Source organism: Lachancea thermotolerans, assembly GCF_000142805.1.
Source record: "Lachancea thermotolerans CBS 6340 chromosome H complete sequence".
NCBI lineage: Eukaryota > Fungi > Ascomycota > Saccharomycetes > Saccharomycetales > Saccharomycetaceae > Lachancea > Lachancea thermotolerans.
Window position 1 is genome coordinate 1,248,832 of NC_013084.1, and position 21,939 is coordinate 1,270,770.

At 49.0% G+C, this 21,939-nt stretch overlaps 10 protein-coding genes and 1 non-coding gene across 11 annotated transcripts; 3 read left to right on the plus strand and 8 right to left on the minus strand.

Moving 5' to 3' along the window:
• Window positions 1-223: 223 nt before the first annotated feature.
• Window positions 224-868, minus strand: RIP1 (ubiquinol--cytochrome-c reductase catalytic subunit RIP1; the record flags this gene model as incomplete). The annotated part of the gene is made up of 1 exon (XM_002556433.1): window positions 224-868. One exon carries the CDS (start codon window positions 866-868, stop codon window positions 224-226), a length of 645 nt encoding a protein of 214 aa, XP_002556479.1.
• Window positions 869-1,430: 562 nt separating this feature from the next.
• HUL4 (putative E3 ubiquitin-protein ligase HUL4) lies at window positions 1,431-3,989 on the minus strand (the record flags this gene model as incomplete). Its single annotated transcript, XM_002556434.1, has 1 exon — window positions 1,431-3,989. The coding sequence occupies one exon, from the start codon at window positions 3,987-3,989 to the stop codon at window positions 1,431-1,433; it is 2,559 nt and encodes an 852-aa protein (XP_002556480.1).
• Window positions 3,990-4,419: 430 nt separating this feature from the next.
• Window positions 4,420-7,806, plus strand: MLO127 (Mlo127p; the record flags this gene model as incomplete). The annotated part of the gene is made up of 1 exon (XM_002556435.1): window positions 4,420-7,806. One exon carries the CDS (start codon window positions 4,420-4,422, stop codon window positions 7,804-7,806), a length of 3,387 nt encoding a protein of 1,128 aa, XP_002556481.1.
• Window positions 7,807-8,086: 280 nt separating this feature from the next.
• Window positions 8,087-8,470, minus strand: SNU13 (RNA binding protein SNU13; the record flags this gene model as incomplete). Its single annotated transcript, XM_002556436.1, has 1 exon — window positions 8,087-8,470. The coding sequence occupies one exon, from the start codon at window positions 8,468-8,470 to the stop codon at window positions 8,087-8,089; it is 384 nt and encodes a 127-aa protein (XP_002556482.1).
• Window positions 8,471-8,898: 428 nt separating this feature from the next.
• Window positions 8,899-11,184, plus strand: GEF1 (Gef1p; the record flags this gene model as incomplete). Its single annotated transcript, XM_002556437.1, has 1 exon — window positions 8,899-11,184. The coding sequence occupies one exon, from the start codon at window positions 8,899-8,901 to the stop codon at window positions 11,182-11,184; it is 2,286 nt and encodes a 761-aa protein (XP_002556483.1).
• A 68-nt stretch (window positions 11,185-11,252) lies between these two features.
• On the minus strand, window positions 11,253-14,708 carry URB2 (ribosome biogenesis protein URB2; the record flags this gene model as incomplete). Its single annotated transcript, XM_002556438.1, has 1 exon — window positions 11,253-14,708. The coding sequence occupies one exon, from the start codon at window positions 14,706-14,708 to the stop codon at window positions 11,253-11,255; it is 3,456 nt and encodes a 1,151-aa protein (XP_002556484.1).
• A 232-nt stretch (window positions 14,709-14,940) lies between these two features.
• On the plus strand, window positions 14,941-17,160 carry NUP85 (Nup85p; the record flags this gene model as incomplete). The annotated part of the gene is made up of 1 exon (XM_002556439.1): window positions 14,941-17,160. The coding sequence occupies one exon, from the start codon at window positions 14,941-14,943 to the stop codon at window positions 17,158-17,160; it is 2,220 nt and encodes a 739-aa protein (XP_002556485.1).
• Window positions 17,161-17,438: 278 nt separating this feature from the next.
• On the minus strand, window positions 17,439-17,927 carry VMA3 (H(+)-transporting V0 sector ATPase subunit c; the record flags this gene model as incomplete). Its single annotated transcript, XM_002556440.1, has 1 exon — window positions 17,439-17,927. One exon carries the CDS (start codon window positions 17,925-17,927, stop codon window positions 17,439-17,441), a length of 489 nt encoding a protein of 162 aa, XP_002556486.1.
• A 361-nt stretch (window positions 17,928-18,288) lies between these two features.
• POL32 (DNA polymerase delta subunit POL32) lies at window positions 18,289-19,428 on the minus strand (the record flags this gene model as incomplete). Its single annotated transcript, XM_002556441.1, has 1 exon — window positions 18,289-19,428. The coding sequence occupies one exon, from the start codon at window positions 19,426-19,428 to the stop codon at window positions 18,289-18,291; it is 1,140 nt and encodes a 379-aa protein (XP_002556487.1).
• Window positions 19,429-19,906: 478 nt separating this feature from the next.
• Window positions 19,907-19,978, minus strand: KLTH0H14542r. The gene has a single exon. It is a non-coding gene; the product is annotated as a tRNA-Met (tRNA).
• Window positions 19,979-20,579: 601 nt separating this feature from the next.
• On the minus strand, window positions 20,580-21,458 carry KLTH0H14564g (KLTH0H14564p; the record flags this gene model as incomplete). The annotated part of the gene is made up of 1 exon (XM_002556442.1): window positions 20,580-21,458. The coding sequence occupies one exon, from the start codon at window positions 21,456-21,458 to the stop codon at window positions 20,580-20,582; it is 879 nt and encodes a 292-aa protein (XP_002556488.1).
• Between the last annotated feature and the right edge of the window lie 481 nt (window positions 21,459-21,939).

Sequence of the window (21,939 nt, forward strand, 5' to 3'; positions counted from 1 at the left end):
TGCGGACCGCGATTTGGTGATGCAGTCATTGGATTCGTGACGGGTTTGGCAAATATCCTTCGGTGTAATCTCAGTAGAATATGTTCATCCTTCCATAGTTGGTTCACTTAATAAATAAAAAAGAAGGCAGGAGAATAATGATGATGTTGGAACGTGAAATGCGCATTGTGGTGGAAATGAACGCGGAAATGCTCTTAAAATCAGAGAGTCATGGGGATAGCGTCTAACCGACAATCAGCTTAGTGTCATCGAACTCGTACTCGGGGATCTCCAAGTTCAATGGGGCTGGACCCTTTCTGATTCTACCAGAAATGTCGTAGTGAGAACCGTGGCAAGGGCAGAACCAACCGCCAAAGTCACCAGCCTCACCGATAGGGACACAACCCAAGTGTGTGCAGATTCCCAACATGACCAGCCACTCTGGGTTCTTGACTCTGTCAGAGTCGGTTTGAGGGTCCTTCAAGGCAGACATGTCGACAGCGTTGGCTTCGTCAATTTCGCCCTGCGTCCTGTGTCTGATGAAAACCGGCTTACCTTGCCACTTAACCACGACGTTCTTACCCTCAGGGATCGCGGCCAGGTTCACCTCAACCTTGGCCATGGCCAGCACATCGGCGGATGCCGACATCGTGGAGATGAAGGTCTCCACGGTGGACTTGGCGCCCACGGACGACAACAGTCCTAGGGAACCGACCATGAAGTACGCGTACGATCTGCTCTTGTCAGCGTCGTTCTTCTCCTTCAAATAATCTCCGAAGTCCGGCGTTCTGTATGTAGACTTGGCCGCAACTGCCGACGACGACATCAGTCTCGACTGCTTGTTCAGCGCTCTTAGAGAGCCCTTCAAAGACGTTCTTAGCCCCAACATTCGTCAGCTGTATTCCACTGTTATCGGACCTGATTTAATCCAAGCTATAAATGCTAACTCGATTAATATCCTTGACGCTGTGAGTGAGGGTCAGCTTCAATTATTCTTCAATAACTGAACTTTCTTCAATTGTTACAGAGACCGAAAACTGCGTAAAAATTTTTGGGACATATCATTGGTTCGTATGTTGTGACCATGAAATACATAGTAAATGACAAATGCTAACGAGTAAGTGCGATAGGCATTCGAGTTTGTCCAGCAAGCTGCGGTTGCTGTAACACTTGTCTTCCAAGGTTTTGATGAATCAGGTTTTGCTGGCTTTGCTGGCTTTTAGCTCGAGCCTAGCGCGAAAAATGTACGAATGGTGCGTTCAGCCACACCGTGGCCTCGGCCTCGAGCATTTTAGGATGATCAGAGAACCGCAGGCGCGGTGGGAGTTGCCTTTTGATCATTGGCCTTGAGTAAGGATCATCATGCTCGTAACCGCGTGTGATGACTTCGCTACTCGTTCAAAATTCAGTACAAGCGTCTGTTAAGGATAAAATGATCTGCAGCTTGCCGGTCATCTGAATGCGTAGCCCTCGGATTCGTTCATGGCAAGGATCAGCTTGTGCCGAAGTTTGGGCTGGGAGTTGTAGTCATACAGGCAGATTTCGTTGAAGCAGGTATGCACGAGTGGTAATTTTTCGGAGTCACCGCCCAGCTTGCTTATCTTGAAGGGGATGGTCGAGATACCTGTAGCAGGAATACGATCTGACGCGGTAACAAACTCGAGCAACTTACATTTCTGTTCAAAGTTGAAATCTTGGAATGTATCCCAAAACCATCTCACTATTCTTGACTCTGCTGTGATGCTGGCGCCGTATTTTGCCACGCTCTTGAGGACGTTGACGTCTATGTCTCTGTCGTGGCTGCCGCACAGCAGCTGCTCCAGCTCCTCAGACGTGAAGAGTTTAAACGCATCGCTCTCTACAACCCGCCGAAACCCATTCAAGAAAACTGCGAAGCTGCTTTTGATAGCTCTGTTCATGTGGAAGTCCATCCAAAGCCTTACATATTCGCTACGATTCTCGCGTGTGACATGCCTTTTGGCGCCACCGTCACAGAGCTCTTGTCTGTGGATGCGTGTGGCCCATGTGTTTGAATACGTGATCTCAAAGTTGAGACAGAAGACGTCCTCAAAATCGTCCCCATCATACTCCATCATTTTGATCAGGTTCTTCCCTGTTGTTGGATAAAGTTCCAAAAAATCCCTTTCATTGAGCGGCTCTCCGCAAAGCTTTTTGTAGAGAGCCATCGGAAAGCAGAGGTCTAAGATGGTACCATTGTAGATAGCAAGTCCTAGTACAATCCCAAACAGATAGTAGAGCTTTTCTGCGTTTTCCGGTCCAAAATCCACGTCCTTGTAAGCCATGTTGAACCACGAAAATCGGCTTTCTTCCACTACTATGAAAAGACCACTACTAGGATTGAATAGCTCGCGGGTCAGCAGCAAAAACCATTCTTTTCGGAGGCCTCCGGCATCAATACCAGGTTCGTTTACAAATTCGACCCTCAAGGACTTTTTTAAGTCTGCGTGATGTGTTTCTATGCAGCGCAGCGAATCCTGGGAAACGTAGTCGCGGCGGACTCTCATTCTAAAATACACATCAATCACTTGTTTTTTATCCAGAGCCTTTAGAAACGCTTGTTCTGCATTGTACTCCATGGTTTTTCGTGTCTCGTACTCCATCACCAAAATTTTGGTGCCCAATGACAGTAAGTAGGCATGTTGGCACATGGTAAAGTCAGTCTCTGGTCTTCTGGAGGGGCCGAAGTAGTGAGGCATCAGGATGTCCTCAAACATGCTCGTGGACAGAGGCGAAGAAGAAGGGGAGCGCAATTTTTGCCGGGCCCTCCACTGCTCAAAGTCCTTCTTATGGTCCAAGTAATCCAACAGAGAATTGTAAAAGCGCGACACAGGGCACTTTTTTTTGCACTGGTTTGCAACGAAATAAAAGAACGCAAGCTTTGCTGCCGTTTTAACGTGCCAATCGTTACCGTACTCTGCCACATGAAATTTAAAAGAAGAGGGCAGCTCAACCCCGCGGCTGTCCTCTCTCCTCCAAAGTTTGCTCACCATTTGAGGTATAGTCTCGAAATCGTTGCCTGAGTTCTCGGGGTTCAGCTTCAGGTTGGAGCAAAACTCATCAAGACCTGGACTATCCAAGCAGGCAGCAGACTTTGCTCTCTTGTTGAGGATCCTGGAGAAGTGGAACGTGACGTAGAGATTAATCAAGTCAACATGGGATCCAAAATGCACGATGCTTAATCTTTGGAGGTGAGAAACAAAGTCCTTCCCCGTGGCTGAATTCACCATGGCCAAGTACCCCACACAGCGTTTCATAATCTCGTAGAGAATTGCACGTATTTGGGGCGTCAGGAAGTGCGAATGTTCTCCATTAGCGGAAAACAAAAGGCAGTTCTTGAGCAGCGGGTTCTCGAAAATCATCAAAACCCAGTAGAGCTGACTGAACATTGAGGTCGGCTCTGCGTCTGGCGATAGGCGCACATGTGGCCTTTTCAGGCGCTCGTTGCTCTCAATCAATAGTTTATAGAGAGGTCTACTCGTAGGGAGCTCGATAATCCTTTTATAAAACCTGCCAATGCATTTAAAATCCAGCTCCTTGGTACCGTTTGTACAAAACGCGTTCAGGCTTGAGACATTTGCGAAGAGCCGCTGGATGAAATCCTCGATGGGAACGAATATCCCATGCTTGCTATCCACATCCAGTGTCCCGTGCCGTGGTTCATTTGTATATTGCAGCACGCAGGCGCTGGAGACATCCCAGAAATCTTGCGGTGTCAAAGTAGTTGGTGTAATCGCTGCTTGAACAGGCGTCTGCGCAGTCCTAAGCGACAACTCGAGAGTGCAGTGACATTTGACGCATTTTATCTTCTTCACCACCTCCGGATGCCGCAGTGGGGTTCCACAGCAACTACAGGTCGTTAGTACCTCTTTCACTCCAGCTGTTCCCCTTTTGGTCTTTTCATGCCTTCCCCCTGCATAACTGTGGTGCGTCACTTCAATTGGGCGCTCCGTCCCCTTTTTTTTGCCCTTAAGAATTGAAATGCTCACCATCTTTAAGCTCTTCTTATGATCCTTGGCGCTTTCTAATGGTGTTTGCTCTTCTTTTGCCGCGGTCTCTCGTTGTGTCTCGGGGCGTCACAAAATGCTGTACGTCACAGAATTCGGCGCCGAACTTTTTGGTCCGAGCCTGAACCTTGAAACTATGATTTGGATCCTATAATCAGTAAGTACTGATGACTGTAAGGATAAGACCGATCTATAAGCTTACTTTCTGCTGAAGACATAAGATGTCGCGTTTGTATATCTATGACAGCCCTTTATTCTGATTAAACATTCTAACTATAGAACGTATCATGTGATGATTGATCTAGATGATCTTGGCAACGAAGCCTTCGAAATCTCGCGATGAGCACAGGAATAGGGTAAGGGAAGGGCGCTATCTCAAAAGATTGAGGATTCGGATGACCCATTTTCAGCGGGCATGATCAATGGTCTGGAAGTCCCGGGTTTGGATCCGAGCCTTGTGCTTAACGAGATTCGTGCTCCGGAAAAGTTCGTTACAGCCTTTTTAGTGAGGGAAAACCAACTAGTAGTGGTGAAAAGTAACAAGGTAGAGGTTCATGGGTTTCCGGTGCCTGAGAGAGTGCCAGCGGTAACTGCCAACCTCAATGGCCATGTTTTGGCGGCATGTACGTGCCAGGACTTGGTTTTGAAGCGGTCATTCGCCTTGGTGTTCTACGAATCAGGCGTAATCGAAGCAAGGAACGAAAAGTTGGAAGTACTGGATAGTTTCCGGGCTTTTGAAGGCGAACCGCCCGAGAAGCCGCCATTGGTGGCTGTAGATGAAAAGTTCAATCGCATGTTCGTGTCCTGGGACCGTCTCTCAGTGGTGAAGGTTGATTATCAGACGGGGTCGCAGGGATTGAAGTTCACGAGGTCCAAGCCGCGGCGCAGTGCTCTTTTCGAGTCTTCATACCCGATCGTCGCTTTGGAGTTCCTTTGGAACCTCGCTGACGAACTTCAAGAGGTCTGCAACATCTGTGCCGTTTCTCAGTCGCACCCGGCCAGCCCGCTCCGGTTGGAGCTTTGGGATGAACTTGATCTCTTGCGCAATAAATGGCAGCTGGCTTTTGTGACGGATGGGCTAGAGCTGACCCCTTCATGTGAGGTTTCCCTGGCTGCGAGTGCGGGTCTCGGTTTTGCTTGCTTCACCCCGCAGCGCACCTTGATAGTGGAGAGCGCGCGCTTGTATGATTCCAGGAAACCCCATCAGGATCTTCTGAAATACCTTGACGGGCCCTGCCCTAACCTTGATACTGCAGATGCTCGCGTTTTCAGTGCTAGCCGCCATTTCATTCAGGAAAGGCCCACTTTTTATGGATGTACCAACCACGGCAAGATTTTTAGACTTGATAAGCCTTCAGAAGCCACGACATCGACACCGAATGTGACAAGCGGACCTGCTCTGTCGAACACAGTCAGCCCGAGCTTTAGATCATTGCGTATTCCGCAACTCGAGCTAAACCAAAAAGATATAATTGAGCAATTCGTGCATTTAAAGGGCTCGATTTTTCTTGTTTCAACCAACACCGCAGGTGTGTTGCTCTTGGACCTGGAAAGCTGTAAGATTGTTGCGGAAATTTCCTACCAAAGTGCGTCTTCATTAAATGCTACTTTAACAGGTGGTCAAAACAGCTTTCCGCAGCTTCTTGTTTCGGGAGGATCATCCGGTTGTCGCGGGTTTCTCGATTCTAGCCAGCTTGGATTCGAAGAGGAAATGCAGCTCGAATTTGTCATGCGTGTCGAAACATCTGGGATCGAGAACATATGGGTCACAAACAATGGCCCTTTTTGGACTGAAACTGATGGCTGTCTTTTCAGCAACATGGGGCTTGTTGATACCGATGGAGACGTCCTCTTTGTAGCACCCGACGGCAGCGTACTCACCGGAAAAACCGGGGAAATCATAATAGCACCTGTCGCGGGATCGGACACAGGAGAGCTCATGTTTGTTAGGCGTGATGGCTCCGTGAGCTGGTCCTTCTCGGAGATTAAGGCCAGGATACCGAACTTTGAAGACGCCGCAACTGTTAAGTATATTGCTTCCGCTGCCAAGTTATTAGATGGAACAACGCTGTCAGTCGTGGCCTGGGACGCTAAATCGCTTTGGATTTCTCGGTCAGGGGCAGTGCAAGTTTCACTCGAGGGCATGTCTAGAGTGTCAGACTGCTTAATCAAGGCTAACGAACACTGCACAAGTGTGGTATTTTCTGATGTCTCAGGGAATGTGCACATCTACAACCTTAATGGAGTAAGAGTCGCTAATTTCAAGACATGCGACCACAAGTTGGCGCTTGTCGACTTTCCGGAAACTGACCGCTTTTTCATCTCATGTACTGAAAGCGCATTTTTGTCCCACATCCATCAAGACGGTGTTACTGCGGCGGAAGTTGCATTGCCCATACGAGCAAAGCGCATAAAACCTGTTTCCTCGTCGAGGCTGCTCGTTGTTGCCGCAAATCAAGACATTTACCATATTGATGTCAGCAACCTAACTTCTGCGCAGTTAAAATTGGTAAAAAAATCCATTGTGTGTGAATCGCATCTTTTCACGAAGCATACATCACTTCCAAGTTCCCGCAGGTATGTCATTGTTAGCGCCTTGTCATCATGTTTTGATGAGTTTAGAGAAAAAGCGATATACAGAACAGAGCTTCAAGTTTATGACATTGTTACAGGAAAGCTAGCGTCCACCTTCGATATCTCCCGGCAATATCCACAAGCGATTATTTCAGATTTGATACCAGTGCCATTCCAAAAGCGTGTTTTGTGTGGAAAGTATATTGACACAGAGACAACCTTCGCGAAGCAACTGGTCTTCGGAAAGTGTCTCCTCGTCTCTCTGAACTTTGAAACGGCCGAGGAAGATATGGACAACAATCTCTTGTTGTTCACGTTAGATGAGATTACTGGTGAGATTGAATTGCAACTAAAGTTCAAGCTATCGTTTTCCATTGATACACTGTTTAGTTATTCCAATCGCATTGTATTCGCAGTAGGCGAGTTTTTGCAAGCGCTGCAGCTGGACTACTCCGTAAAAGAAAACTCCTTCAATATAAAGAAGATTTCAGAGCCTCTAGAACTGGACGGACATACAAGAGGCTGTTTTGAGCTTCCGTCGTTGGCAGCAGTGCCACCGCTTCGTGTTGGCGATGTCAAGAAGCGCAAAGCTGATATGGCTGGCCAAAGAGAATCGCTCGGCGTTTTTAATACATTCAAAGGCATTCAGCAGTTCGAGCTCCAGGTTGATGTAGTGACTCGGATGGCAGCTGGAACTATTAGTGCGAATCTCCAGGGAGTGAGGACTAAGCACTTGCGGCTTTCCGAATATTACAAGCTTTTAAAGCCGCTGCAAGAGCTGCAATTTCTTGCAGCGGCCTGTGTGAGTTTTGACAAAGAGCAGGGAGTGAACTTCGTGACTGCGGTTGACCACCTAAATGAGGTTCACGTTGTTTACGAGGTCGAGAATGGGCTTCCTGGTGAGCCATGCGAGGCCAGCGACGAGGCAAGTTTTAGGCTCCCACATCAAGTCACAAAACTCGAACCGGTGGGGAGTTCGGCCACATCCAGTTGGGCCTCGGCCCTCAACAGGCCATGTGAGCAGCTTCACGAAATTTTCAAGCCCCTCTGCCTTCTCAGCACCTCTGATGGTGGATGTTACCTGTTGAGTTTTGTTACGAAGCAGGATACTGTAGGCACTATAGGCATGAGCAACTCTTCGCCCTTTCGACACGAGCCCCCCACTCCATTTTGCATACAGGGAGCTCTCAGCACACTTTTCACACAACGCACGCACAGCACACCCTAGGGTTCTTTAGAGCAGATCTAGCATATCTCCTCGGGACGATGTCCTGCGCCTTCTGGCAGCTTCTGCGTACTAGATAGATGCATGTTAACTTTATACTATATAACGCTAAGCAATCATTCTGCTAAACGTAGCGCATGCTGCTCACAACGCCCGAACTATATACAGCACGCTTGCACGCACCGACTCGCGCGCTAGCTCGCGCACTGGCTCGTGCGTCAGGTTGGAAGTAGCAGTGAGTGCATCCGTCAACCTCGAGCCTGCGGTGGCCTGCAGTGCTAACTTAGATCAACAAGGTCTCGATCTTGTCCTTGACGGCGTAGATCTGGCTCTTGATGGCAGAAGCGTCGTTGGTGGTAATCGAAGCGGCGATCACAGGTCTGGACACACCGCACGCACGTCCCAAAGCAGTACGCGAAGGCACGAACACGTATGGAACGTTCTTGTCCTCACACAACAAAGGCAAGTGCAACAAGATTTCGATAGGCTCACAGTCCGCAGCCATGATAATGAACTCGGAGATACCACGGTTCAGAGTCTTGGTCGCCTCGTTAGCACCCTTCTTCAACTGTCTCATGTTGGAAGCCTGCTGGACAACGTCCAGAATTTGCTGGGTTAAGCCGGCGTCAGCCAGAGGGAAAGCCTTAGGGTTAGGAGTAGCGGACATTTCAAATCTTCAAGTTCCTTGCAAAAGTAGAAGCTCGCCTGAATTCTCTGAGAAACTGGTCTGCCAAGATGGACAATAAGAAGAGTAGTCGAACGAGATGAGATGAGATGAGCTTCGACTTTTGAAATTTTTCATGGAAAATTTTCCTGAAAAAAGTAAGCTACAACGACGGGAAAGACAAAAGTGATGAGAACAGACAGGTTAAGGACGTGAGTCTGAGGCGAGAATGCCGCATCAGCTCCCCACGAATTGTGCGATATGTTCGGCCCAACTTTTAGGCATTTTCAATCGTGTAGCGCCTGAACCCCATTGTATCGCTTTATACGTAGTCATGAGCAGTAGAATTCAGGTGTATCTACACAGATGGTGAACCCTGTGAGAAGAGCCGAAACCGAAACACTCAATTAAAGACGGAACATTGGCGCTGGATGTCATTTCAACCTTTGGATGTTGACGATTTGGGCAACAGCGGGCCTGAGGAAGTTCCCGAGACCAAGAACTTTGCGCAGTTCCAAACCGTAGACTGGATTCAGGAAAGCACACCACTGCGGCGCGCGGGCGAGAGGCAGGCTAACGAGGCCGGCAACGCTACTGATGCCGGAGCGCCTGTCGCGCGCTGGCGCAGGTACCGCGATTTGGCGTGGCGCCGATGCCAGGAGATAATCACGCTCACGTGCATTGCGGTTCTGCTGGGTCTGGTCGCGGGCTCGATCCAGATCGTCACTGAGACGCTTGTCAACTGGAAATCTGGCCACTGTGCGCGGAATTGGCTCCTGAACAAGTCTTTTTGCTGCGCGAGTGTAACCAGTACCGGGCGGGGGCCACTCTCGCGGCGCGATGAGCTGCAGTGCATCGAGGGCGGGACCTGGATCGACCGTACCAACCCGTTTTTAGACTTTTCGCTGTTCCTGCTGCTATCGGTGCTTTTTGCGACTGCAAGTACACTCATGGTGCAGTATCTGGCGCCGATGGCCACGGGATCAGGCATTTCGGAGATCAAGGTTTGGGTATCAGGTTTCAAATACAAGGACGAGTTTTTGAATTTAACGACGTTGCTTGTCAAGAGCACTGCGCTGCCACTGGCCATTTCTTCGGGTCTCAGTGTCGGCAAGGAGGGTCCCTCGGTTCACTATGCAACTTGCTGCGGCTTCGTCGTCACTAACCTGCTGCTTAAGCGCGGCACTCGGTTTGCGGAGCAGGCTGAGTACTTAATTGCTTCGGCAGCTGGTGGCGTCGCAATCGCCTTCGGCGCACCAATTGGCGGCGTTTTATTTGCTTTAGAGGAGATTTCTACAAGCTCAAATTTCAACCTCTCCATCCTGTGGAAGTGTTACTACGTGGCACTGGGCGCCGTGGCGACTTTGCAGTACATGGACCCCTTCCGCAACGGCAAAATCGTCATGTTTGAAGTCACCTATGATAATCAATGGAAATTCCAGGAAATACCTATTTTTCTTATTTTGGGCGCTTTCGGCGGCGCTTATGGGCTGCTAATCAGTGCCTGGAACGTTCGCTTCGTTAATTTTCGCAAGACTTACTTGCAGGATTGGCGGACACAGGAAGTTATTTTTCTTGCCTCCATCACTGCGCTTGTTTCGTACTTTAATGAGTTTCTGAGGCTGGACATGGCAGAGAGTATGGGCATTCTGTTCCATGAATGTGTTGCGGGCGACGGAGAGTCTCTCCGGACCCACCGCATATGCCAGCTTGATACTCAGACTCACGCCGGCTCTTTTCTACAGTTGCTGGCGGCCCTTCTAATAGCTACTGTGGTGAGGTCCCTCCTCATAGTTGTCTCATATGGTTGCAGCGTTCCCGCAGGTATTTTCGTCCCATCTATGGCAGTTGGTGCAACGTTCGGGCGTGCGATTAGTTTGCTGGTCGAAAAGTGGATCACCGGTCCCGCTGTTATTACACCAGGCACGTACGCTTTTCTGGGTGCTGCAGCCACTCTGAGCGGCATTACCAACTTGACATTAACCGTGGTTGTCATAATGGTTGAACTGACGGGCGCATTCTCATATATTATCCCTTTGATGATAGCAGTTGCGGTAACGCATTTGATTTACAGCTTTTTCAGCTCGAAGGGAGGGATAGCCGATCAAATGATCATCTTCAATGGATTTCCCTTAATGGAGAACACCAAACAAGACATTGACTGTCTAGAAGGATGTAGCGCAGAAGACATTATGACATGCAGGGTTGTTTCTGTTCCCGAAACGTTGCCACTTTTCCAACTGAAGGCCATTGTTAGTGACGCCGACCACTTGAAGCAGCTTCTGGTGATTGACAGTGAAACCCATGCCTGCTTGGGGTATGTGAATACATCCATTTTAAGCAGTGAATTAACGCATGCACAAGACAGCCAACTGCCGAAAAGCACGCCAGTAAATTTCATTGAGTCCAAAGATTGGCAGTGGGAAAATGAAACAGAAGCGATTAACCTTTGCCACTTGGTCAATCAATCACCAATGTCCGTTTCGGCCAGGACGCCTCTCAGGCTTCTGCATCAAATATTTTATAAGCTGGGTTGTAAGCTGGCAGTTGTTGAATCTCAGGGATCTGTTCAGGGACTTATTACAAAAAAAGACTTCTTGGAATTCCAAAGGCTGAAGCATAGACAGCTCCACGGCCCTCTCTACTCTTTTGATTTGAAGTGGGAACAGAAGCTATGGGAGACCATAAAAACTGTCTTTAAGGTCACTTCGCGTTAATTACCTCTAACATGAAATTTGGGGTTTTCTATAAAAACAAAACGTATTTTAATAGGATGCTTATACCTTCAGTCTTCGTGCCATTTCCCTGTTCTCTTGTACTCGCTGTAAAGGGATCTAAAGTAAATTCTCCCAGGCGTATCTAAAGAAGCATTGGTGAAAGTCAGCTCTGCCTGCGATAAAATATCAAAAACAGAGTAGACACCAGGGGTCAAATGCTCTTTAACAGGGTTTGAAAAAGAGGAATTAACAGCAAGACTAATGTATTTCAATAGAAACACTGCAATGTGCTTTCTCAATGACCTCTTTATTTGACTAACCTGTGAGCTCAATGAAGCTCTGTTTTTGCTGTTGCTCGCGCCGCTTGTGGGCTCACAAAAGATAGTGACCAGTCTGCTGTAGGCGCGAGCAGAGTCCTGAGATAAATTATAGTTTAGGTTTGTTGAAAACAACCCAAGCGAAGCGCACAAATACGATATTATGAGATGGTGCCTGTCAGAAAACTTGTAACGATGGTACAATAGTGTATGGGAGATAAGCTGGGAGGTGGAAATAAAGATCTCGTCATTGTGTGGTGAACCAGGCTCAATTAGCAGCAGATTGACCTCAAGACATAGCGGGAAGAGGCTCTCAGTAATATGTTGGCTAAAAAGCCACGGTTTCAGCGATAGTATGTTTCTAATAACATTCAGGGTACCAAGAACGACATTAGTGCTTCCCCTAGCGGCTTTCTTCAATTGAGTGAAAAGTTCTGAAACTGACTTTGCGAACAGGTTTCTTCCATTTTCATTCTCTTTGTGAATGTTCGATATGATTAGACCATAGATGTCCAAAACGCTGTCGGCTGTATTTTCTCCAATACTTTGGAATGATAGCACTGCAGCGGCAAAGATTGCGTTGAACTTATCAAAATTGGAAGACGTCCGTCTGATGAGTTCCTCAATTGCACTATACAGCGCAACATTATTCGAACTTTCTCTCAAAACAATATAATGAGCAAGCAAGTATTCTGGGAAGTCATCATATGCGCAGCAGAAGAGCGAGAAAACTGCCGATTTCATTTCATTGTTAAGATTTTGGAGATCACCTTTTTGTGCGAGCTTTTTCGTCAAGTCTTCAATGGTTTGCCTAGCTCCATCTGAGCTTGTATTTTGATATATCTCGTAGAGAGACCTAAGCAACCACAAAACTACGGTCTCGCTGTGATTAAGATTTTGAGGACTCAAAGCATTTTCAGCTAAAACCGTCACCAAAGAGTCTTCAATTTTACCACAAATTTCTTTATTAAAGCCAGTAGCTTTCAAAAAGATGAGCGCCATTTTGCATGAAACGAGATCAAATTCCTTCGACAAGCTGTCCATCAAGAAGCCCTTCAACTTGGAAATATACTCTTCGCTTACTAAGTCATTCATCTGAGAAATGTGGTTACTGCAGACCCTTTCAAACATGATATTACTAGTCTCAAATAAGTTGTAGTTTTTGACTACGTTGCGTGAAGCATCAGGATTTGTTTCCAGTTCTGATTTGAATGTTGGGTTAGAGAGCAAATGGGTTAAGAGCACTGGCTCGTCAGATTCGAAGCTTGATTTCTTGCAAAGAGCATCTATGGTTTTGATCCTGCTTGCTTTTGAAATGCATTGTATTGGTATTTTGGCATAACGAGAAATAACGTCTTTGTTTTGTATCTGCTCACACATTTCATTCACTAGTGTACGAATAATTTGCTCCTCTTCGAAGAAGTCATCGGACCTCATTATGTCGTCTAGAAGGTCTATCGCGTTTTCATGAAGCACCAATCGTACTATTTTCTGCAAACTTTCGTGGTCGAAATAAGAGTTGACTAGAGTGCTCCATCTGGACAAAATATCTTTCAAAAGCTGCCGTTGCTCAGAGCCGGATGCTTGAGAAAGAAAGGACATGAAGTTGTCTGTAACCATTTTCAAATCTAGCTCCTTTAACTCCCTCAGTTTAAAAGCAGCCAAGAATAGATCACTAGAATAGTTTCCCATCTCCAAAGAGGCAGAAATCATGACTTCAAGTTCCTGAAGCTTCTCTTCAGGGAAAATGTCGTCATATATATTCATGAAATGGTAGGCGAATGTCCAAAACTCTTTTATGTTCTTTTTTTTGGTATCAAGAGCCTTCAAGAGAATCAATTCGAACTCCGGTAGCGTGCTGTAAGGCAAGCTGTAAAATCCAGCAATAATGACATTGAGTAATTTCAAAACACCAGCTTCTGAATGACTACCTTCCAGGGTAACTTGTTGGAGGTGTGTAATAAATTCCCGAAGCTGAGTGGAAGACATGCTAGAGACTTGACTTGTAATCCTTGATGTAAATGCGCTCTCAGTTAAAAACCGGTCGGACTTGTTAGGATCGCTGACATAATTTACCCACAGATGTAAAAATCTTGGAAACTCTCTGGCGCTCGAGAAGCAGTCTATGAGACTTTCCCAAACTGCTGTTATGTTTGGATTGGTTTGTCTTTTAGCAATTTCATCCATTATTTTCGTACTGTTCATAATGCCAACTTCGATGTCAAGTTTGAGAATTTGACAGATCAGGATCCAAACAGAGTCTTGATTCGGGCCATAGAGCTCAGAGAAAACGCTATCGAACAAGTTTTCGAGAAATTTTTGAGAGAGAGTCTTTTTCAGAGTACACAGCTCCTGTAGTAATGTAGCTGCCACAGAAGGTCTTGTTTGCGTAATTAAGCTGAAGACCTGTTCCAGCTGATCCAAATAGTTTTTCGAGAGGAACTTCACCGCTGTGCGAAACAAGACTATCAACATCTCTTCTGTAAGGACCCCATTCTGGGTAGTGAAAAATTGGGTGAGTAACTTAATAGTGTTTGATTCGGGACTAAACACGTACTGGCCAACAAGTGTGGTAAACTCATGGCAGAACGGCCCGCATTCGGCTTCAGGAAAGCCTGCATTGTAGCGCAGAATACCATGTAAAAGGTTGTCACAGAAAGAGCTGGAAGTCTTAGATGAGCGCTCATGGCTTCTCAGAATATGCGTAAGGTTTATTGTTTCAGCAATCAGCTCCTCGGAATTAGCATTGAGTGCCTTGGAAGCTATATTGAGGACTCCTCCGACTATCTTGAACATCTGATCAGGATTCATCTCCACCGCAAGACATGCGTTCAATAGATGGAAGTTTTCCTTCAAAAGAGCTGTAAATTCTGTAAAGTCGCAATCGATAAGTTCAAGCGAATAGACTAAGTGAGGCACAAACCTTAGGTTTTTGAAGATTCTTTTTCGATGTTCATCGCAGCTGATTGACGCCCATGCCTTATTGAAGAGTTCCCATATGCGGCAATCTTTCTTAAACTTCACATTACTTTGATCGTTCCACCTATCAACAATGAGCTCAAGTATGAACACATCTTTGTTGGGAAAGTGGACTTTAATGTCTCCTTCTAGCAGCTTGACCGACTTATCATAGATATCTGAAATAGTGACGGTTTTCGAGCGCAAAAATTTTGACAGCTCTCCAGCACCTGTAATCCCACTAGTCATTGCTGTGAAATACCCGCAACGAACCCTCAATAGCGTCTAACTTTAGTCGAATTCACTATTTTAGAGTCTCTAGAGCTTCAAAATTTTCCGATGAGCTATGTTGACGTTCGTGTTTTGAGATGTGCAAACCATGAAAAATACATCTTCTGGAGAGTTAGAAGAGAGGTTGATGTAAGAATTAGGCTTGATCATCTATTTATACTGGGACGACTGAAGACCTCTAGCAGTGAACATGACTGCCAACATACTCGGCGAAAAGAGCGATCTTTTTATGGATGTTGATAATCTCGACTTCCTTAAGGATTCAACTACGGATATCAACGATGAGAGCTACATGGACGAAGACAACTTCGGTATTGATGAGGTAAGTGGCGCAATCGAGACTCAATTCGAGGGCGAACAGCCAATTAAAGAGCCTTTGAGTTCTTTCAGAGCAGAGGGGAAAGCTCTCCAGTTCCGTGTGGGACCAGTGCTTTCTCGCTCCCTTGGATTCGTTTCTGGCAAATGTCAAGACGCATCAGAGAGTAAACTTTACACGCCCAACTTCCACGGTATTGACACCACGGAAAACTACAAACAGTATATTATGACCTGCTTTGAAATATACAAAAACTTAGGTGAGGACAGGTTCTTCTCTGTGCCTACGATGGGACTAATTAATCATTCAGCACCTATGGAGCACTCACAAGCTGTTAACATGGCCATAGATGCAATGTCTGATGAATTGGAGGTTTTTTCGGGTACTCAAAAGCCAGCGCGCGCTGCTGAGCTCGAAGAATGCCTTGCTATCATAAACTGTTCTAGGGCGCTTCATTTTACCGATGGTAATGACAACGAGGAGGCCAATTCTGCGGTTCTGAAGCAGCTAACACAATGGGTGAACAGGGCTGATGGGGAACCCTCTGAAGAAGCCGTTGCGGAGGCATTTAGCGGCAGTGTTTCTTACAAGAGTCCGTTGTTTTGGCGCTTGGTCAATCAGCTTCTTTTGAGAGGCCTCTTTGACCAAGCCATTGGTGTCCTAGAGAGGTCCCATTTGCTCAAAGATATCGAAAACACCTGTGAGATCACTTTCAATGTCCTTAATGATGCAATTTCTCTATTGAAGCAATATCCATTTGAACTCGGAGAAGCGTTTCGGGAGTGGAAGGCGACCGCATTACAAATTTCCCAGTTCTTTGTAGACTCTACAACTAATGTTGATCCCGAGTTGCGGGATTTCGTGTCTGATATGATTTTGCTGATGAGCGGTAATCAATCAAAGACCTTGCAATACTCTAGAACATGGTATGAATCATTCTGTGGGCTCATGTTATTTTACATCCCCACACTAGAATTAACGGAGGAGTATCTGCAAATATCATTGAAAGCGCATCCGCTGGACGTTTGCAACAACTGGGAACAAGCATGTGTTTACGTTATTCAAGGCAAGCTGTATGCAGTACTGCCCATACTTGAGTCCCTTGACTACTGCACGGCTGTATTCTACTCTGCGATATGCGAGGCAAAAGGCCTGCTTGAAAACAGTAGCACCTTGATGGCACATTCTAACGGCTCTGAGGGTCTTGAGGGCGACCTTTTCTCATCGAATAATAGCATGGCATGCTACCTGATGCATGAGTTCGCGCTGGAACTTTGCTGCTACGAGGACAAAAACTTGTGGTCGGTCGGCATTGGGATACTTGCCCTCTCGCCCAGTGACAACGACAGTGCCAAGAGGCTGGCAATTGCGGAACTACTGCCGCATTACCCGTTCCAAAATAACGACGACATTGAATGGCTGCTCACGCTTTGTGCCAAGTGGAGGCTGCCTGATGTGGCGAAGACGATCTATCGCATATTGGGTAACAAGGTGCTCTACGAAAACAACGTTATTGAAGCCATGACTAACTTTAGCAAGGCAGGAGAGTTCGAGTGGGTGAAACATTACTCCTGGATGATCTTCGAGGCGTCTGCGATGAAGGGCGCACCTCTCGAAGATATGATCATCGACGCGATTGTAAGCGGAGAGGCAGAAACCGAAGTGGCACCCGAGATTTTGGAAAGCGTCATGACAAACGCTATGAGGCAAACGTTGTCTCCTTACGCAGTTTTGTACCAGTTCTACCAGCAAAGAGTAGCACATGACTGGGAGGGCGCTTTGTCGAGTCTGGTGAGCTTGTTGGAATTCCGCTATATGCCCAAGCACTACATTTCGCTGCTGGTTGCCCAGTTTCTCTACCCGACATTCCTGAAAGACGATACGGCAGCCATCTCCGAGGATATGGTAATAAGAATTATCAAAACGCTTGACAGGGTCAGCACGGACGATAAGAGCGTAGCGCTGTACGAGGCGCTAAAGTCCGGTGAGGGCCGTGACGACGAAGGGCTGCCGAAGCAGCTGGGCGACCTTCTTCCACTCGTTAGGCAGCGGCTGAGCTACAAGATATGCCAGGAATACATGTCTGTAGCATGATACTACGTAGGTAACAAGTAGAGCGACGAGAGAGCGCCGCTCCGTGAAACGATATTAGTTAGTTTTCGAATCAATGATAGATCTTAAACAATTGTATAGAGGCTCGCGGGATAGGGAACCTCGCGTATTGAAAAAGGGATTCAAGCGCACGCGCGTCCCTAGGATTGATTCTTTTTTTTCTGCATTTTATACTTTTCGACTTTTCAGGCGTTCAAAATTTATCTTCAGTGAGGCCGGGCGGCGAGCGCGGGCCTCGGGCTCAGAAATTTGCCTGCTGCTTAGGTGCAGCTGACGTCCTGGGTGGCTCTGGAGTTCAACAGAAGCGCGACAATCAGCCCGTACAGACCCAACACTTCGGCGAAAATCAAGATCAGAATCATACCCACAAACAGTCTAGGCTGCTGGGCAGTACCTCTCACACCCGCGTCACCGACGATACCGATGGCGAACCCGGCGGCCAAACCACTGAGCCCGACCGAGAGACCGGCACCCAGCTGGATGAACCCAGTGTAGAGAGCCTGCTTCTGGGTCAGCGAGTAGCACACCAACACCGACACAACCAGACCGTAAATGGCAATAATACCGGCCATGACCACAGGCACGATGTTCTTGAACAGCAAGTCTGGTCTCAGCACACAGGTCGCGCACACACCGACACCGGACTTGGCAGTCCCGTACGCAGCGCCGAACGACGAGAAGATGATCGCGGACGCACATCCGATGGCGCCGAAAAAGGGCGCGTATGCTGGACACAATTCAGTACTCATCTCAAAAAGCTGCTTAAGTCGACGGAAGTTCCTTTTATGGACCCTCTTTTTACCTTATTCCAAGATGTGTAACTGGTAATCTTGAAGATAGGTTGTCTACTGATCCCCTTTAATTTAGTAAAAGTTTTGCAACGGGAGGGAAAAAAAAAACCAGGACGGACAACGAAAAATCGAGCGTTCGATCCGGGTAATAGCACTATAAGGGTATAGCTTACGTACTTTGGCCGGGTAAGTAAGGTGTCAGGTGAGTTTTGCACCACGTGGTTGACATCAGATGGTGTTCTCACGTGATGGTTCTGATCACGTGCTTTGGGCGGCCGGGGCTCGGCGGCTATTTGGCCCGCCCAAAGGCGCAGAGGCGCTACTTGCGCTTGCTGAAGAAGCTCATGAGTGACTGCTGTTTGCGCTTCTTGGACTGCTGTGGTGTGGAGGCCGGCGCCGCAGCCCTTGGCGAGCTGCGCGCGCGTTTGCTCGGGGTGGAGGACGCGCGCTGCGCGGGTCTTCTGGTGACAGTGTAGCCTTCTTCGTCGACGTAGGTCTCGGGCTCGGCATCTACAGGAGCCGCTGGGGGCGGGGCTGTCTCGATCAGCGATTCCTCAGCGGTGGTTTCCAGCAGTTCGCCGAGCTCTGCTTGGCTGATGGGCTCGCGGCCGGCGGCAGCGGCGGTGTTTCGGTCCTGCGATTCCGGCTCGGGCTGGGGTTCGGGCTCAGAATCAGCTCGAGTGTCACTGGGTGGCTCGCTCGAGGGCTGCTGGCCTGCTGTGTGCTCTTCTTCGTCGCTGTCGAAAATCGACGCTAGCTCCTCCATTTCGCGCTTCCGCTGCGGATCGTTGGCCAGCTGCTCCTCGCGCGCCTGCTTGCGGCGCTGCAGCTCCTCGTGGCGGGCACGCTCACGCTCTTCGCGCTCCTGGCGCATCTTTTGCAGAAGCGCTGTCGATCGCAGGCCTCCAGTCTTTGTAACACCGCTGGCCTTCTGCTTGACGGCAGAGGGCGCGGCGCGTTGTGGCACGGTGTGCGCACGGTTCGCCGCGGCGCGCGGCTGCTGGGGTTTGCTTTCCTCGGCCTGAGAGGCGACGACCTGCGGCTCCTCGACGCGCAGCTCGAAGCAGTTGGCTACGCCCACGGGCCGACGAGCAAGTGCGTTCACGGGCGCAAATTGCTGCATTGGGTTGAATGCGTAGATAAATGCATCCAGCAGGTCGTCCGTGCGCTCGAACGTCCCGAGCTCCTCCACGACCTTGACAACGCCGCCCGCGTAGCAGCACACTATCACGCAGTTCACCTTCGATGAGGTGGTGCGGTAAAACTGGTACATTTCGGCCTTGGCGCGTCCGCTGGAGAGTTGGAATTCGGCCATTACGTCTGTGAACAGTACCACCTGTACGCTGTCGAACAGGCGCTCATGGATATATCTCGAAACCTCAGACGCCATTCTGTTTGTTCGCGCAGCCTGCCGGATCTTTAGTGTCCAAACAGCAGAACGCGTTTTGAAAAATGTCATACTGTAACAAGATATCGCAGCCAGTACAGCAAAGGCGCTGCTCTGGTTTCGCAGGCAAGGCGCTCAGTAGTTCGACGCCGGGCTTAACCACAGACTGTCGAGGTGAGCCAGCCAGTTCTGGCGTGGCGGGCGCGCGCGGCGCGCCCGCAATTTCGAAGTGAGTGCACTTTATTTATCAGTATGTAAAGCAAGCTGGGAGGCCCCGATGGGTCCTTACCTGTGGGTAAGAACGAGAGAGCGCCCCAGCACCTTCCGGAAGCATTTGCCCCAGCCTAAGCTACGGTTTGTCGACGGCCACAGGTCCAGTTGTAGTAGCACCACAAGAAAGCACATGAATCGCGTTCAGACGTGAAACATCATCCGAAAAAGCACGTAGCTCTCTTCCAGCAATAGTAGCTTGACGCATGAGGCTCTGCTTGTTTGGAGCAGGGCCACCAGCCGGCTAATTGGCGAGAATTAATAAAATTGGCAAAAATAATAGCGCCGCTAGGTTTCGATCCTAGGACATCAGGGTTATGAGCCCTGCGCGCTTCCACTGCGCCACGGCGCTATACAACCGATATTTGGGGGTTCGACGCACCACCCTAAGTCAGGCATATCAAACCATTGCATGTCATGACTGACACTGTGAAGAGGCTTAACTGGGAGGGACGTTGATATAAGCGCGTATGTGGATGTAAGCTTTTCCGGGTCTACACCAGGAGTAGATAAGCGGGAAGAACAGTCTCCCATCAGAGACCACTAGCGCGCCGCCAAGGCGTGTTCGCGGGTTTCGTTAGTCGTGGAATAGCCTAATAACTAAATACGGGCACTCAGCGGCCAGGACCCTGAATTTCAAAGCATGAATAAAAATAGATCATAGATCTCCCTTACAGTGTGGTTGCCAGTGTGCCCTTTGAAACGGGCGTCCAATAGGATTTTAACATTAGCTGCCTTGCCATTGAACCTTAGTATCTTAAAAACGGTTTGCGCGGCGTGTTTTACTGGGCAGCGCGAACTTCCAATAGCCTCAAATTATTGACGCCGCGTGTCGCTCTGGTTAAATTGTTCCGGGCTTTATCTTATCATTATTATTAGCTAGTATAGAAATACTCGGCTTGGCGCGGCGCCACAGCATAGCTGCGGTAGAGCCCGCGCTGTTCTTTCTCTAATTATACACATGTGTAGCCTCCATCAACGGAGATGTCACAGCCGTTGGTGAAGCTGGCAGCGTCGGAAGCCAGGTACAGGTAGGCACCCACCAGCTCCTCTGGCAATGCCTCACGACCCTGCGGGGTAAGACCCCACCACTGAGCTCTCTGCTCCGTAGGCACGAAAGAACTTAGAATGGTGTCGGTGTAGCCGGGCGAGACAGAGTTGCAGCGAATGCGACCCGCAGGCTCGGTCAGGTGCGCAAATTCGACCGCGAACCCCCGCGCCATGTGGCGCACAGCGGCCTTGGAGGCGTTGTAACAGGTCTGGTAGTTGGGCACGTTGGCGATGTGGCTCGACATGGACGCGGTCAGGATGAGGCAGCCGTGGCCCTGCAGCTTGAACACTTCGGCGATGTACTTGGAGCAGTGGAACGTACCTTGCACGTTCACGTCCATGACGCGCTGCCACGCCTCGGGCGTGGCGCTCTCGTTGAGAATGCTGCCGTGAGTCCACGCAACGCCCGCGTTGGCGATGAAGGTATCGATGTCGCGGCCCGTGAAGTCGTCGCGAATCGCCTGCACGCACGCCTTGACGTCGTCGCCTTTGGTGATGTCCACCTGGTATGCGCGCGCCTGGATCCCGTATTTCTGCGCCAGGTACTTTGCGAGCTCCGCATCGTACTTATAGTCCACGAGACACAGGTCAGCGCCCGCGGACGCGAAGCCCTCGCAGATCGCGCCGCCAATTGCGCCGGCGGCGCCGGTCACCACCACGAGCTTGCCCTTTTGCGAGAACAGCTCCAGGTAGCTGTTGGCTGCCTGGTATCTCTCGGTAGGTGGCTGCTGTGGGACACTTTTGTCTTCGGTGGGGCCTCTGAGGAAGTTTTCGAAAGTCATGTTAAAATGCGGAATAAAGGGGAGGATGAGGACTGGCAGAAGCGATGCTGTAGCGCAAGCTGGGACAACAGAATTGATCAGATCCTGACTCCTCGAGGGTCAAACCCCCACACTCATATACGCGATGTCGCGACAACGGCAGCAGCGAGGGCGAGGTTTCTTTTGCGCGATCTGGCAAACGCCAAGTGTCCCTCAACCGCCGGTCCGAGCAGATGCCGGCTGGCGGGCTTTTTCTTTTCCGGGGACCTGCGCGCCTCGCCATTGCCAAAAGAAAGTGCCTCATCTTCGCCCACGCGTAGACTGCGTTTCTTTATTTGGCCTTTCCCCTTTCCCGCACACCTTCGGAGCACGTGCATTCTGCTCCGGACCGGCTCCGGAGCTTTCTGTTCGTACCGAATGCTTCCCGCGCTGGTCAGAATTCTGAGCGGCAATGAGATCGAGGGGGGAAACAGGCGACGCAACACGCTTTGAGCGCAACGCA